Source organism: Petromyzon marinus, unplaced genomic scaffold (assembly GCF_048934315.1).
Source record: "Petromyzon marinus isolate PM22_M1 ecotype Great Lakes invasive population unplaced genomic scaffold, UKy_Petmar_22M1.pri1.0 PM_Scaffold_412, whole genome shotgun sequence".
In the NCBI taxonomy this organism is placed as follows: domain Eukaryota; kingdom Metazoa; phylum Chordata; class Hyperoartia; order Petromyzontiformes; family Petromyzontidae; genus Petromyzon; species Petromyzon marinus.
The window spans coordinates 1-18,015 of NW_027423405.1; the positions used below are offsets into that span (position 1 = coordinate 1).

Consider the following 18,015-nt stretch of genomic DNA (forward strand, 5'->3'; position numbering starts at 1 on the left):
CACACACGCGGTTACACACACACACACGCGCGGTTACACACACACACACGGTTACACACACACACAGTTACACACACACACAGTTACACACACACACACAGTTACACACACACACACACGCGGTTACACACACACACAGTTACACACACACACAGTTACACACACACACAGTTACACACACACACAGTTACACACACACACAGTTACACACACACACAGTTACACACACACACAGTTACACACACACAGTTACACACACACACACACGCGGTTACACACACGGTTACACACACAGTTACACACACACACGGTTACACACACACACGGTTATACACACAGTTACACACACAGTTACACACACAGTTACACACACACAGTTACACACAAACGCGGTTACACACACACACGGTTACACACACACATGCGCACAGACTATGGTACACTACACACTACACTGCACCGTACACTACATGGTACACTACACCACACCAAACTACACGGTACACTACACCACACCATACTACACGGTACACTACACGGTACACTACACCACACCATACTGCACGGTACACTACACGGTACACTACACCACACCACACTACATTGAGAGCTCATTCTTCAGAGCTGCTTTTTTGTTGCTGCTGTTGTCGTGGTTATCTGTGCATTGATCCCCGTGATTCCACACACTCAACTCCCTCCCCTCCCTCTCCTCCCTCCCCTCCCTCTCCTCCCTCCCCTCCCTCCCCTCCCTCCCCTCCCTCCTCTCCCTCCCCTCCCTCCTCTCCTCCCTCCCCTCCCTCCTCCCCTCCCTCCTCTCCTCACTTGTCGGCGGCGTGGCAGATGGTGCCGCAGGTGTCGGCCATGTCGTCCACGAGGATGGCGATGCGATCCTTCACGTCCCCCACCAGCACCATGCGGTCCACCTCGTTGGCCTTCTTGCGCTCCTTGTGGATGAGGGCAAAGTCCACGTTGAGGCGGTCGGCGATAGACGTCACCCTGGGGGGTGGGGGAGGATGGAGAGAGGAGGTGAGAGAGAGAGGAGGTGAGAGAGAGAGGGGGCGAGAGAGAGAGGGGGCGAGAGAGAGAGGAGGCGAGAGAGAGAGGAGGTGAGAGAGAGAGGAGGTGAGAGAGAGAGGAGGTGAGAGAGAGAGGAGGTGAGAGAGAGAGGAGGTGAGAGAGAGAGGAGGTGAGAGAGAGAGGAGGTGAGAGAGAGAGGAGGTGAGAGAGAGAGGAGGTGAGAGAGAGAGGAAGTGAGAGAGAGGGGGCGAGAGAGAGAGAGAGGAGGTGAGAGAGAGAGAGGAGGTGAGAGAGAGAGGGCGTGAGAGAGAGAGAGGAGGTGAGAGAGAGAGGTGAGAGAGAGAGAGAGGTGAGAGAGAGAGGAGGTGAGAGAGAGAGGAGGTGAGAGAGAGAGGTGAGAGAGAGAGAGGAGGTGAGAGAGAGAGGGGGCGAGAGAGAGAGAGCGGGAGATGGAGAGAGAGGAAACGGTACGGTCAGCAGCAGCGGGCTTCACCGTCACAGCGACAATCCACCATCACAGTAGCCATCACCACCACCATCACCACCACCACCCATCATCACCACCATCACCACCACCACCAGCACCACCATCACCACCACCATCACCACCATCACACCCACCACCAGCACCACCATCACCACCACCATCACCACCAGCACCACCACCACCATCACCACCACCATCACCACCACCACCACCACCATCATCACCACCACCATCACCACCACCACCACCACCGTAGCCATCACCACCACCGTAGCCATCACCACCACCACCACCACCGTAGCCATCATCACCATCACCACCACCACCACAGTAGCCATCACCACCACCACCACCATCACCACCACCACCACCACCATCACCACCACCACCACCATCACCACCACCACCATCACCACCATCACCACCACCACCATCACCACCATCACCACCACCATCACCATCACCACCACCACCACCATCACCACCATCACCACCATCACCACCACCACCATCACCACCACCATCACCACCACCACCACCATCACAGTAGCCATCACCACCACCACCGTAGCCATCACCACCATCACCACCTCACCACCATCACCATCACCACCACCACCACCATCACAGTAGCCATCACCACCATCACAGTAGCCATCACCTCCATCACAGTAGCCATCACCTCCACCACAGTAGCCATCACCTCCACCACAGTAGCCATCACCTCCATCACAGTAGCCATCACCTCCATCACAGTAGCCATCACCTCCACCACAGTAGCCATCACCACCACCACAGTAGCCATCACCTCCATCACAGTAGCCATCACCTCCACCACAGTAGCCATCACCACCACCACAGTAGCCATCACCACCACCACAGTAGCCATCACCACCACCACAGTAGCCATCACCACCACCACAGTAGCCATCACCACCACCACAGTAGCCATCACCACCACCACAGTAGCCATCACCTCCACCACAGTAGCCATCACCACCACCACAGTAGCCATCACCACCATCACCACCATCACCACCTCACCACCATCACCATCACCACCACCACCACCACCACAGTAGCCATCACCACCACCACAGTAGCCATCACCACCACCACAGTAGCCATCACCACCACCACAGTAGCCATCACCACCACCACAGTAGCCATCACCTCCACCACAGTAGCCATCACCTCCACCACAGTAGCCATCACCTCCACCACAGTAGCCATCACCACCATCACAGTAGCCATCACCTCCATCACAGTAGCCATCACCTCCACCACAGTAGCCATCACCACCACCACAGTAGCCATCACCACCATCACCACCTCACCACCACCACAGTAGCCATCACCACCACCACAGTAGCCATCACCACCACCACAGTAGCCATCACCACCACCACAGTAGCCATCACCACCACCACAGTAGCCATCACCTCCACCACAGTAGCCATCACCTCCACCACAGTAGCCATCACCACCACCACAGTAGCCATCACCTCCACCACAGTAGCCATCACCACCACCACAGTAGCCATCACCACCACCACAGTAGCCATCACCACCACCACAGTAGCCATCACCACCACCACAGTAGCCATCACCTCCACCACAGTAGCCATCACCACCACCACAGTAGCCATCACCTCCACCACAGTAGCCATCACCACCACCACAGTAGCCATCACCTCCACCACAGTAGCCATCACCTCCACCACAGTAGCCATCACCTCCACCACAGTAGCCATCACCACCACCACAGTAGCCATCACCACCATCACAGTAGCCATCACCTCCATCACAGTAGCCATCACCTCCACCACAGTAGCCATCACCACCACCACAGTAGCCATCACCACCATCACAGTAGCCATCACCTCCACCACAGTAGCCATCACCTCCACCACAGTAGCCATCACCACCATCACAGTAGCCATCACCTCCACCACAGTAGCCATCACCTCCACCACAGTAGCCATCACCACCATCACAGTAGCCATCACCTCCACCACAGTAGCCATCACCACCACCACAGTAGCCATCACCTCCACCACAGTAGCCATCACCTCCACCATCACGTTACCACCACGGCAACCGCCTCCACGACTGCACTCCCACCCCCCCCACCCACCACTCCCACCCCCCCACCACTCCCACCCCCACCACTCACCACTCCCCCCCCCCACCACTCCCACCACTCCCACAACCCCACCACCCCCACCACTCACCACTCCCACCCCCCCACCACCCCCACCACTCCCACAACCCCACCACTCCCACAACCCCACCACTCCCACAACCCCACCACTCCCACCCCCACCCCCACCACTCCCACCACTCCCCCCCCCCACCACTCCCACCCCCCCCACCACTCCCACACCCCCCACCACTCCCACACCCCCCACCACTCCCACCCACCCCACCCACCTCTTGGCTCCGCCAGCGTCAGGTGACACTATGATGCAGTTCTTCCACTCTGGGATGTGCTCCTTGATCCACTTGAGGACCGCCGGCTCCGCGTACAAATTGTCTACGGGGATGTCGAAGAATCCCTGGGGAGGGAGGGATGGTCAGAGTACAAATTGTCTACGGGGATGTCGAAGAATCCCTGGGGAGGGAGGGATGGTCAGAGTACAAATTGTCTACGGGGATGTCGAAGAATCCCTGGAGAGGGAGGGATGGTCAGAGTACAAATTGTCTACGGGGATGGGGAAGAATCCTTGGGGAGGGGGAGGGAGGGAGCTGAGGGAGGTGACTGAGATGAGGTGAGTGAGGTGAGGTGAGTGAGGTGAGTGATGTGAGTGAGGTGAGTGATGTGAGTGAGGTGAGGGAGGGGAGGGAGGTGAGTGAGGTGAGTGAGGTGAGTGAAGGGAGTGAGGTGAGTGAGGTGAGGGAGATAGTGAGGTGAGTGAGTGAGGCGAGTGAGGTGAGTGAGGTGAGTGATGTGAGTGAGGTGAGGTGAGTGAGGTGAGTGAGGTGAGGTGAGTGAGGTGAGGTGAGTGAGGTGAGTGAGTGAGGTGAGGTGGCTGAGTGAGGTGAGTGATGTGAGTGAGTGAGGTGAGTGAGGTGAGTGAGGTGAGTGAGGTGAGGTGAGTGAGGTGAGGTGAGTGAGGTGAGGTGAGTGAGGTGAGTGATGTGAGTGAGGTGAGTGATGTGAGTGAGGTGAGGGAGGGGAGGGAGGTGAGTGAGGTGAGTGAGGTGAGTGAAGGGAGTGAGGTGAGTGAGGTGAGGGAGATAGTGAGGTGAGTGAGTGAGGCGAGTGAGGTGAGTGAGGTGAGTGATGTGAGTGAGGTGAGGTGAGTGAGGTGAGGTGAGTGAGGTGAGGTGAGTGAGGTGAGTGAGGTGAGTGAGTGAGGTGAGGTGGCTGAGTGAGGTGAGTGATGTGAGTGAGTGAGGTGAGTGAGGTGAGTGAGGTGAGGTGGCTGAGTGAGGTGAGTGATGTGAGGTGAGTGAGGTGAGTGAGGTGAGTGAGGTGAGGTGAGTGAGGTGAGGTGGCTGAGTGAGGTGAGGTGAGGTGAGTGAGGTGAGTGAGGTGAGGTGAGTGAGGTGAGGTGAGTGAGTGAGGTGAGGTGGCTGAGTGAGGTGAGGTGGCTGAGTGAGGTGAGTGAGGCGAGGTGAGTGAGGTGAGGTGAGTGAGGTGAGTGAGGTGAGGTGAGTGAGGTGAGGTGAGTGAGGTGAGGTGAGTGATGCGAGTGAGGTGAGTGATGTGAGTGAGTGAGTGAGGTGATGCGAGTGAGGTGAGGTGAGGTGAGTGAGGTGAGTGATATGAGTGAGCGAGTGATGTGAGTGATATGAGTGAGTGAGGTGAGTGAGTGAGGTGAGGTGAGTGAGGTGAGTGAGGTGAGGGGCGCCGTGCTTGCCTGGATCTGTGATGCGTGCAGGTCCATGGTGATGATGTGGTCAGCCCCGGCGACGGACAGCATGTTGGCCACCAGCTTGGCGGAGATGGGGGCACGGCTCTGCACAGACGCCAGCCACACACACACAGACGCACGTACACACCCGCACACACACACACCCGCACACACACACACCCGCACACACCCGCACACACACATGTACACACACACCCACACACACACGTACACACCCGCACACACACACCCCCACACGTACACACACCAGCACACACATACACACCAGCACACACACCCGCACACACACCCGCACACGTACACACGTACACACCCGCGCACACCCGCACACACACACGCCCACCCACACGCGCACACACACCCGCGCACACCCGCCCACGCACACCCGCACACACACGTACACACGTACACACACCCGCACACGTACACCCGCACACACACACACACACACCCACACACGGGGAGGAAGCCGGGGCAGCGTGAAGCGAAAGTCGGCGACAAGAGAACACCCCCCAACAAGCACCCCCACGACGCTCCCCGTGACGATTCCCACCCCGCGTGAGGAGCCCAAGTGCAGCGGGCTGAGCGCTGTACGCGTTGGTGAACTTCGTCATTAGCACCGCCGCACGGCTAGCCCGACCGTGCTGCTAGCCGGAGGTGTGCGGGTAACTAACGAAACACAGCGCGGAGTCTGTGGTGCAGTGTGGAGTCTGTGGTGTAGTGTGGAGTCTGTGGTGTAGTGTGGAGTGTGTGGTGTAGTGTGGAGTCTGTGGTGTAGTGTGGAGTGTGTGGTGCAGTGTGGAGTCTGTGGGTGGCAGTGTGGAGTGTGGGTGGCAGTGCTGAGTCTGTGAGTGGCAGTGTTGAGTCTGTGAGTGGCAGTGTTGAGTCTGTGGTGCAGTGTGGAGTCTGTGTAGTGTGGAGTCTGTGGTGCAGTGTGGAGTCTGTGAGTGGCAGTGTTGAGTCTGTGGGTGGCAGTGCTGAGTCTGTGGTGCAATGTGGAGTGTGGGTGGCAGTGTTGAGTGTGGGTGGCAGTGTTGAGTCTGTGGTGTAGTGTGGAGTCTGTGGTGCAATGTGGAGTCTGTGGTGCAGTGTGGAGTCTGTGGTGTAGTGTGGAGTCTGTGGGTGGCAGTGTTGAGTGTGGGTGGCAGTGTTGAGTCTGTGGTGTAGTGCGGAGTCTGTGGTGTAGTGCGGAGTCTGTGGGTGGCAGTGTGGAGTCTGTGGGTGGCAGTGTGGAGTCTGTGGTGTAGTGTGGAGTCTGTGGGTGGCAGTGTTGAGTCTGTGGGTGGCAGTGTGGAGTCTGTGGGTGGCAGTGTGGAGTCTGTGGGTGGCAGTGTTGAGTCTGTGGGTGGCAGTGTTGAGTCTGTGGGTGGCAGTGTTGAGTGTGGGTGGTAGTGTTGAGTCTGTGAGTGGCAGTGTGGAGTCTGTGGGTGGCAGTGTTGAGTCTGTGGGTGGCAGTGTTGAGTCTGTGGGTGGCAGTGTTGAGTCTGTGGGTGGCAGTGTTGATTCTGTGGGTGGCAGTGTTGAGCTTGTGGGTGGCAGTGTGGAGTCTGTGGGTGGCAGTGTTGAGTGTGGGTGGCAGTGTGGAGTCTGTGGGTGGCAGTGTGGAGTGTGGGTGGCAGTGTTGAGTGTGGGTAGCAGTGTTGAGTCTGTGGGTGGCAGTGTGGAGTCTGTGGTGCAGTGTGGAGTGTGGGTGGCAGTGTGAAGTGTGGGTGGCAGTGTTGAGTTTGTGGGTGGCAGTGTTGAGTCTGTGGGTGGCAGTGTGGAGTCTGTGGTGCAGTGTGGAGTGTGGGTGGCAGTGTGAAGTGTGGGTGGCAGTGTTGAGTTTGTGGGTGGCAGTGTTGAGTCTGTGGGTGGCAGTGTGGAGTCTGTGGTGCAGTGTGGAGTGTGGGTGGCAGTGTGAAGTGTGGGTGGCAGTGTGGAGTCTGTGGGTGGCAGTGTTGAGTCTGTGGTGCAGTGTGGAGTGTGGGTGGCAGTGTGGAGTGTGGGTGGCAGTGTGGAGTGTGGGTGGCAGTGTTGAGTCTGTGGGCAGCAGACTCGACACCGCACCACAGGCTCGACAGGAGAGCGCGTCGTCTAAGGAATAAACCGGCGCGCCACCACCACCACCACCACCACCACCCCGCTATTGTGCCTGTGCAGTTCGTCCCCGGCGGGCGCAAGCTGTGGCGGCGAAGAGGAGCCGGGCACGGCAAGGTCCTGGCTGTCTTGAGGAAATTGGCGATGAAAATATTCGTCAACGGGAAAGAGCCGGGTGGGAGAGGCGGAGGGGGTTTGTTTTTAACCAGCGGTGTCTGCGCGTGAATGAGAATCGTCAAGCGAGACGGTGGCTTGGAGTTTACCGTAAGCTGAACCGGTTGTTACCACCGCCGCCACTACCATCAGCACTGTCATCACCACCATCCTCACCATCACCACTACAACTATCATCATAGCCACCACCATCCCCACCACCACCGTCATCACCACCATCCTCACTATCACCACCATCCTCACCATCACCACTACTATCACCATCACCACCACCACCGTCATCACCACTATCCTCACCATCACCACCACCATCCCCACCACCACCACAGTCATCACCACCATCCTCACCATCACCACTACAACTATCATCATAGCCACCACCATCCCCACCACCACCACCGTCATCACCACCATCCTCACCATCACCACTACAACTATCATCATAGCCACCACCATCCCCACCACCACCACCACCGTCATCACCATCACCACTACTATCACCATCACCACCCCCACCACCACTGTCATCACCACCATCCTCACCATCACCACTATCCTCACCATCACCACCACCATCCCCATCACCACCACCACCGTCATCACCACCATCACTACAACTATCATCATAGCCACCACCATCCTCACCACCACCACCACCACCGTCATCATCACCACCACAACAACTATTATCATAGCCACCACCATCCCCACCACCACCACTGTCATCACCACCATCCTCACCATCACCACTATCCTCACCATCACCACCACCATCCCCATCACCACCACCACCGTCATCACCACCATCACTACAACTATCATCATAGCCACCACCATCCCCACCACCACCACCGTCATCACCACCATCATCATCACCACTACAACTATCATCATAGCCACCACCATCCCCACCACCACCACTGTCATCACCACCATCCTCACCATCACCACTACAACTATCATCATAGCCACCACCATCCCCACCACCACCACCACCGTCATCACCACCATCCTCACCATCACCACTACAACTATCATCATAGCCACCACCATCCCCACCACCACCACCACCGTCATCACCACTATCCTCACCATCACCACCACCATCCCCACCACCACCACTGTCATCACCACCATCCTCACCATCACCACTACAACTATCATCATAGCCACCACCATCCCCACCACCACCGTCATCACCACCATCCTCACTATCACCACCATCCTCACCATCACCACTACTATCACCATCACCACCACCACCGTCATCACCACTATCCTCACCATCACCACCACCATCCCCACCACCACCACAGTCATCACCACCATCCTCACCATCACCACTACAACTATCATCATAGCCACCACCATCCCCACCACCACCACCACCGTCATCACCATCACCACTACTATCACCATCACCACCCCCACCACCACTGTCATCACCACCATCCTCACCATCACCACTATCCTCACCATCACCACCACCATCCCCATCACCACCACCACCGTCATCACCACCATCACTACAACTATCATCATAGCCACCACCATCCCCACCACCACCACCACCACCGTCATCATCACCACCACAACAACTATTATCATAGCCACCACCATCCCCACCACCACCACTGTCATCACCACCATCCTCACCATCACCACTATCCTCACCATCACCACCACCATCCCCATCACCACCACCACCGTCATCACCACCATCACTACAACTATCATCATAGCCACCACCATCCCCACCACCACCACCGTCATCACCACCATCATCACCATCACCACTACAACTATCATCATAGCCACCACCATCCCCACCACCACCACTGTCATCACCACCATCCTCACCATCACCCCTACAACTATCATCATAGCCACCACCATCCCCACCACCACCACTGTCATCACCACCATCACCACCACAACTATCATCATAGCCACCACCTTCCCCACCACCACCACTGTCATCACCACCATCCTCACCACCATCACTACAACTATCATCATAGCCACCACCATCCCCACCACCACCACCGTCATCACCACCATCATCATCATCACCACTACAACTATCATCATAGCCACCACCATCCCCACCACCACCACCGTCATCACCACCATCCTCACCATCACCACTACAACTATCATCATAGCCACCACCATCCCCACCACCACCACCACCGTCATCACCACTATCCTCACCATCACCACCACCATCCCCACCACCACCGTCATCACCACCATCCTCACCATCACCACTACAACTATCATCATGGCCACCACCATCCCCACCACCACCACTGTCATCACCACCATCCTCACCATCACCACTATCCTCACCATCACCACCACCATCCCCACCACCATCACAACCATCCTCACCATCACCACTACAACTATCATCATAGCCACCACCATCCCCATCACCACCACTCATCACCACCATCCTCACCATCACCACCACCATCACCACCACCGTCATCACCACCGTCATCACCACAACTATCCTCATAGCCACCACCCCTAATGGGAGGAGAGCCAATAAAGCCCACACAGACACCCCGCCGAGTCTACAACAGGGCCTACGATCTAAATGAAGACGCTGCCTTCGCCAGCGCTGAAGAGGGGGGCCGTTGTTCCTCACCTCGTGTGCTCGCCCCCCAAGGCCACAAACGCCCCAGCCACCACCACCCCCCCCCCCCCCCACGACAACGGCCCCCCTTTGTATTCCCGAGCCAATTGCATTCCGCTGGCAAATCCATACTTCGCCAAACTCGTTCCGCTCCGTATTTAACCCGCGCGCGAATCAAGCGAGCGGGTTAAATACGAAGCGTGGGTGGTGGTGGTGGAATTCAGTTCCCGAGTCTCGAGCTTTTGTATCATTTTTCAGACGGTGTGTGTGGCGTGCTTGTGTGTGTGGTGTGTGTGGTGTGCTTGTGTGTGTGGTGTGCTTGTGTGTGGTGTGCTTGTGTGTGTGGTGTGTGCTTGTGTGTGTGGTGTGTGTGGTGTGCTTGTGTGTGTGTGTGGTGTGTGTGGTGTGTGTGGTGTGTGTGGTGTGTGTGGTGTGCTTGTGTGTGGTGTGCTTGTGTGTGTGTGTGGAGTGTGTGGTGTGCTTGTGTGTGTGGTGGTGTGTGTGGTGTGCTTGTGTGTGTGTGGAGTGCTTGTGTGTGTGGTGTGCTTGTGTGTGTGGTGTGCTTGTGTGTGTAGAGTGTGCTTGTGTGTGTGGAGTGTGTGTGGTGTGCTTGTGGTGTGTGGTGTGCTTGTGTGTGTGGAGTGTGTGTGTGTGTGTGTGGTGTGCTTGTGTGTGTGGTGTGCTTGTGTGTGTGTGTGGTGTGCTTGTGTGTGTGGTGTGCTTGTGTGTGTGGTGTGCTTGTGTGTGTGTGTGGTGTGCTTGTGTGTGTGGTGTGCTTGTGTGTGTGTGTGGTGTGCTTGTGTGTGTGTGTGGTGTGCTTGTGTGTGTGTGTGGTGTGCTTGTGTGTGTGTGTGGTGTGCTTGTGTGTGTGGTGTGCTTGTGTGTGTGGTGTGCTTGTGTGTGTGGTGTGCTTGTGTGTGTGTGGTGTGCTTGTGTGTGTGTGGTGTGCTTGTGTGTGTGTGGTGTGCTTGTGTGTGTGTGGTGTGCTTGTGTGTGTGTGTGGTGTGCTTGTGTGTGTGTGTGGTGTGCTTGTGTGTGTGTGTGGTGTGCTTGTGTGTGTGTGTGGTGTGCTTGTGTGTGTGGTGTGCTTGTGTGTGTGTGTGGTGTGTGTGTGTGTGTGTGGTGTGCTTGTGTGTGTGTGGTGTGCTTGTGTGTGTGTGGTGTGCTTGTGTGTGTGTGGTGTGCGTGGTGTGTGTGTGGTGTGTGTGGTGTGCTTGTGTGTGTGGTGTGCTTGTGTGTGTGTGTGGTGTGCTTGTGTGTGTGGTGTGCTTGTGTGTGTGGTGTGCTTGTGTGTGTGGTGTGCTTGTGTGTGTGTAGTGTGCTTGTGTGTGTGTGGTGTGCTTGTGTGTGTGTGTGGTGTGCTTGTGTGTGTGTGTGGAGTGCTTGTGTGTGTGTGTGGTGTGCTTGTGTGTGTGGTGTGTTTGTGGTGTGTGTGGTGTGTTTGTGTGTGTGTGGTGTGCTTGTGTGTGTGTGTGGTGTGCTTGTGTGTGTGTGTGGAGTGCTTGTGTGTGTGTGTGGTGTGCTTGTGTGTGTGTGTGGTGTGCTTGTGTGTGTGGTGTGTTTGTGGTGTGTGTGGTGTGCTTGTGTGTGTGTGGTGTGCTTGTGTGTGTGTGGTGTACTTGTGTGTGTGTGGTGTGCTTGTGTGTGTGTGGTGTGCTTGTGTGTGTGGTGTGCTTGTGTGTGTGTGGTGTGTTTGTGTGTGTGGTGTGCTTGTGTGTGTGGTGTGTTTGTGGTGTGTGTGGTGTGTTTGTGTGTGTGTGGTGTGCTTGTGTGTGTGTGGTGTGCTTGTGTGTGTGTGTGGAGTACTTGTGTGTGGTGTGGTGTGCTCTTCTTGTCTGCATTCTGACCGCTTGTGTTGTGCTTATCGCAAACATGATCCCCTCGCATAAAGGTGCCAGTTTTGGTGCCAGATAAAAGGGGGTAAAAAAACCCATTCCTGTATCTTGCTGCCGGGCAAAGGGGGGGTCTCGTAACGGCCGGGAGATGTTGACTACCTCGCCTGGTACACAGGAGGTCGTGGGTTCGATCCCGACCCTGACGCCTGCTGCTGCTGCTGCTGCATATTTGGAGTTTGCGCGTCTCTCGCCCCCCGCGGTTGCGTGGGATTTTTCTCCGGGTGCTCCGGTTTTCCCCTCCACATTTAGAAACAACATCACGATGCCTTCAGAGTGTTTGGGCTGCTGCTGCTGCTGCGAATTTCCACACGACGCCGAGCCTCAATCATTGGCGATGGCCAGGCTGAAGTGAGGGCCGTGCAGTAGCTCAGTGGGGCTGGGGGGCCGCCTTCTTCACCTGCTCACAATATAGAGTTTCATCTTCGTTGGTTCTTTCGGTAAAAGCCACCGCCACGCGGAATGAGGATATGAAATGATAAGTCGATAAAATAGAATGACGCGATCGAATTCTCGCGACGTTTCGGCCACGACACAAGCGGCCTTCTTCAGGTGAAAGGAGCACACAGAACCTGTCGGGGTCGGCAGAGCTTCAGTGAAGAAGGCCGCTTGCGTTTGTGGCCGAAACGTCCGTGAGAATTTTACCGCGTTATTTTATTTGATCAATTCATCATTTTATTTCGATTTAAAGCTGGTCGTGACTGCAAGTAATTCATCTTCGTTGGTTCTTTCGGTTAAAGTCGCCACCGCCGCGTAGAATTTAGAGTCAAATAGTAAGTTGGTAATATAAAATAACGCGGTAAAATTCTCACGACGTTATTTTAGTCTCAATCTACGTGGTGACTTTACCGAAAGAACCAAAGAGGCCACGATCATACTCTTTGGTTCTATTGGGTAAAGTCACCACGTAGGTGAAAATAAAACAACAAAAAATCACGACGACGTTTCGGCCACAACACAAGCGGCCTTCATCAGGTGAAGAAGGGACGAGAGACTGTCTTGTAGGACAGCGCTGTGATTTTTTTGTTATTTTATTTTTCACCTACGTGACTTTACCCAATAGAACCAAAGAGTATGGATCCTAGCAGTCACCACGAAAGCTTTAAATCTAGGCCACGATCGCTTGCGACAGCCCAGGGGTCCCGAGTGAAGACTGAAAGGGCTCGGCGTGTAGCAAGCGGCCTTCTTCAGGTGAAAGGAACAGACCTGTCGGGACGGGCAGAGCTTCAATGAAGAAGGCCGCTTGCGTTTGCGGCCGAAACGTCCGTGAGAATTTTACCGCGTTATTTTATCAATGTATTGTTTAGTTCCCATTCCACGTGGCGGTGACTTTTACCGGAAGAGCCAACGAGAAGATGAATCCTTGCAGCCGCGACCAGCTTTAAATCGAAATATATATAGAGAGTTTAATTTTAGTTTAGCATCGGCGTCGTCACCGCCAGCCCTCGTTGAACACAACGCTACTCAAGCGGCTTCAAATATTACGATACAAAAAGGGGGCTCGACGCTTCTTGGCATAAACAAAAAAAACGGGGGGGCTGCTGTTTTCGTCACTGCAGGGGATTCACAGTCTTGCTTCTTTCGGGAAAAGTCACCACGTAGAAGGGAAACAGTAAAAAATATAAAACAATAAAAAAATTATCACGATGTTTCGACTGCAACACGAGCAGCAGCAACCACCAACCACCACCACCATCATCATCATCATCAGGTGCGAAAACCACAGCAGGAAAGTTGCCGGTTAGTTCGGACACACTTTTTTTCCCCGAAACTTTCTAGCTGTGGTTTTCACGCCCGGTGACAATGGCTCGTGCCGCGGCGGAAACGTCTCGAGAATTTTGTCGTTTTAGATTTTTTATTTTATTTTATTTATTATTATTTTGTTGCTTCCCTTCCACGTGGTGGTGGTGGTGGTGACGACTTTACCGAAAGGGTAGCCAGTGTTCATAAAGCTGTTCAGACGCCAAAGAGACACGCCGATATTACCAAGAGGGCATCGTTTTGCCCGCGCTAACCGCCGCACGCGAGAGACCTCGTGGTCAAAACACGCAAATAAAAAATGGTTTCGCGATGTCCGCACCCGTCCTTGGCACACCGATCGGGCCCTCAAGCAGAGGCAGCCGCCACCAAAAGGTGACCGGAGCAAGGGCACAATGCCAACACCAAAAGCATTAATAAGCTCTGGTGAAGCAGGCGTGCGTGCGTGCGCGAGCATTTTTACAGGACGCTTTTGTTTGGCAGTATATAAAAAAATTGAAATATGTAACAACAACAACAACAACAAAAATCGAAGCCTTTTTTTATACCCCGTCTGCCACAAATACGGGAGCTGTTGTGTTAAAGTTGAGGGCGCTTTGTTTCCTCTCACACAGCTTAAAGGCCGTGATCTGAACGTGGCTCTTTCACTCCAGCGCTGTCCTACCAGACAGTCTCTCGTCCCCTTCACCTGATGAGGGCCGCTTGTGCTGTGGCCGAAACGTCGTGAGAATATTATTGCGTTATTTTATCAATTTATTATTTTATTCTCATTCTACCTGGTGACTTTACCGAAAGAACCAAAGAAGATGAATCATTGCAGTCACGAAAGCTCTAAATCGAAACTGTTGTGTTAAGTCGGGATGTTCAAAAACACCAAACAGGCGGACACACACGCGCACAGCACGACTAACAAGGCACCATCATAATAATAACAGGGGGGGTTTTTTACCCCCCTTTTTTTCCCAGAAACAAAACTGAAACCTTTTTTTTGACGAGGAGGATTCATATTCTTAGTTTTTTCGGTAAAGTCACGTTGAAGAGAAACAACAAAATAATAAAAAATATATAAAACAATAAAAACAAATCTCACGACGTTTCGACCATAACTCAAACGGTCATCTTCAGGTGTGTTGGTTTGCATAAATTTATTTTTAAACGGTGGCAAACAAAAATAATAAAATAATAAAAAAATAAATTTATGCAAACCAACACACCTGAAGATGACCGTTTGAGTTATGGTCGAAACGTCGTGAGAATTTTTTTAAATTGTTTTATATATATTTTATTATTTTGTTGTTGTTTCTCTTCAACGTGACTTTACCGAAAAAAACCACGAACATGAATTACTGCAGTCACGAAAGCTTCAAATCAAAAAGAGGAGGATTCATGTTTACCGCATCAACCACAATACCCGCGGTCACAGTGCAAACAGAAAAAAAACCACGCGCGCGTGCGCGCGCACTGTGACAATATATTGGCCTTGTCCTTGAAACCGATTGGTGCTGGCAAATACTGGCAAATAAACAAGGCGTCGTCCAATCAGCAAGCAACGCACGAGCCGCTACCACAGAGGCTTCGTGGTAAAAAAAAAAAAACCCACGCAAAACGGATTACGCGGTTAGATAATGCAGGCTTGCAGGCGCCGGTGAGAGGGAGGCGGGGAGGGAGGTTTACACAGAACTGGACAGTAGCCTCCGTCCTTTACGGCCCTGCCTTCAACCCCACCGTGTGCTGATAGCGGCCCTCTGGGCCAAAGGGGGGGGGCTAGCGGCAACAACGGGGGCGGCGTCACCATCGGCGGGCGCAGATAAGCGCCGTGCCGTAGTGGCAGCGGTAGAGGCGCGCCCCCACCTGCACGTTTTTGCCGAGCATCTGTGGGTCTCCGAGTCTCTCCGAGTCTCTCCGAGTCTGAGTCTCCATGGTTCTCCGAGTCTCTATGGATCTCTATGGCTCTCCGAGTATGGGTCTCTGAGTCTCTATGGATGTCAATAAGTCTCTATGAGTCTGAGTCTCTATGGTTCTCTGAGTCTATATGGATGTCAATGGATCTCTATGGCTCTCCGAGTATGGGTATCTGAGTCTCTATGGATGTCAATGGATCTCTATGGGTCTCCGAGTATGGGTCTCTGAGTCTCTATGAATGTCAATGGATCTCTATGGCTCTCTGAGTATGGGTCTCTGAGTCTCTATGAATGTCAATGGATCTCTATGGGTCTCTATGGCTCTCCGAGTATGGGTATCTGAGTCTCTATGGATGTCAATGGATCTCTATGGCTCTCTGAGTATGGGTCTCTGAGTCTCTATGGATGTCAATGGATCTCTATGGATCTCTATGGCTCTCCGAGTATGGGTCTCTGAGTCTCTATGGATGTCAATGGAACTCTATGGCTCTCCAAGTATGGGTCTTTGAGTCTCTATGGATGTCAATGGATCTCTTTGGGTCTCTATGGCTCTCTGAGTCTCCATGGTTCTCTGAGTCTATATGGATGTAAATGGATCTCTATGGGTCTCTATGGCTCTCTGAGTATGGGTCTGAGTCTCTATGGATGTCAATGGATCTCTATGGGTCTCTATGAGTCTGAGTCTCTATGGTTCTCCGAGTCTATATGGATGTCAATGGATCTCTATGGCTGAGTATGGGTATCTGAGTCTATATGGATGTCAATGGATCTCTATGGATCTCTATGGGTCTCCGAGTATGGGTCTCTGAGTCTCTATGGATGTCAATGGATCTCTATGGCTCTCTGAGTCTCCATGGTTCTCCGAGTCTATATGAATGTCAATGGATCTCTATGGCTGAGTATGGGTATCTGAGTCTCTATGGATGTCAATGGATCTCTATGGATTTCTATGGGTCTCCGAGTATGGGTCTCTGAGTCTCTATGGATGTCAATGGATCTCTATGGCTCTCTGAGTCTCCATGGTTCTCCGAGTCTATATGGATGTCAATGGATCTCTATGGCTGAGTATGGGTATCTGAGTCTCTATGGATGTCAATGGATCTCTATGGCTCTCTAAGTATCTATGGTTCTGAGTCTCTATGGATGTCAATGGATCTCTATGGCTCTCTGAGTATAGGCCTCTACGAGTCTCTGTGGACCTCTGAGGATCTCTATGGGTCTCAATGCGTCTCAATCGGTCTCTGGATCTCCACGAGTCCCTGTGCATCTCAATGGGTCTCTTTGTGTCTCTACGGGTCTCTCTCTCAGCCGAATCTCGCCGGGTGGGGGTAACAGACTTGGTGCATTTCCTGCGGTGCCAGGGAGGATCTGCCCCGCCGGTACTTACACTACCAGCGGCTCAAACTCAACGTTCCGCCTTTTGGGGGGGACATCTTCAGGAAACTGGGGGGTGCCCTTCTACAACAACAGCGGTGGCTTCGTACATGGGGGTGGTGGTGGTGCCTTTACCGTGTTTGTTGTTTGTGTTGCTGGTGACTTTGTGTGTTGTTTGTGTTGCTGGTGACTTTGTGTGTTGTTGTTTGTGTTGCTGGTGACTTTGTGTGTTGTTGTTTGTGTTGCTGGTGACTTTGCGCGTTGTTTGTGTTGCTGGTGACTTTGTGTGTTGTTTGTGTTGCTGGTGACTTTGTGTGTTGTTGTTTGTGTTGCTGGTGACTGTGTGTTGTTTGTGTTGCTGGTGACTTTGTGTGTTGTTGTTTGTGTTGCTGGTGACTTTGTGTGTTGTTTGTGTTGCTGGTGACTTTGTGTGTTGTTTGTGTTGCTGGTGACTTTGTGTTGTTGTTTGTGTTGCTGGTGACTTTCTGTGTTGTTTGTGTTGCTGGTGACTTTGTGTTTGTTGTTTGTGTTGCTGGTGACTTTGCGTTTGTTGTTTGTGTTGCTGGTGACTTTGTGTATTGTTGTTTGTGTTGCTGGTGACTTTGTGTATTGTTGTTTGTGTTGCTGGTGACTTTGTGTATTGTTGTTTGTGTTGCTGGTGACTTTGTGTATTGTTGTTTGTGTTGCTGGTGACTTTGTGTTTGTTGTTTGTGTTGCTGGCGACTTTGCGTGTTGTTTGTGTTGCTGGTGACTTTGTGTGTTGTTTGTGTTGCTGGTGACTTTGTGTGTTGTTTGTGTTGCTGGTGACTTT

General features: G+C 53.4%; 1 protein-coding gene across 2 annotated transcripts in view; it reads right to left on the minus strand.

Annotated features, from left to right (window-relative positions):
• Positions 1-799: 799 nt before the first annotated feature.
• The window catches only part of LOC116958381 (ribose-phosphate pyrophosphokinase 1), a 37,716-nt gene continuing 20,500 nt past the window's right edge, over positions 800-18,015 (minus strand). For both annotated transcript variants that reach the window (XM_076064376.1, XM_076064377.1), the window contains exons 3-5: positions 5,371-5,469; positions 3,938-4,062; positions 800-996 (exon numbers count right to left, since the gene is read on the minus strand). In XM_076064376.1, coding sequence (XP_075920491.1) covers positions 819-996; positions 3,938-4,062; positions 5,371-5,469 — 402 coding nt within the window. In that variant the 3' untranslated portion in view covers positions 800-818. The remainder of the gene's footprint in view (positions 997-3,937; positions 4,063-5,370; positions 5,470-18,015) is intronic.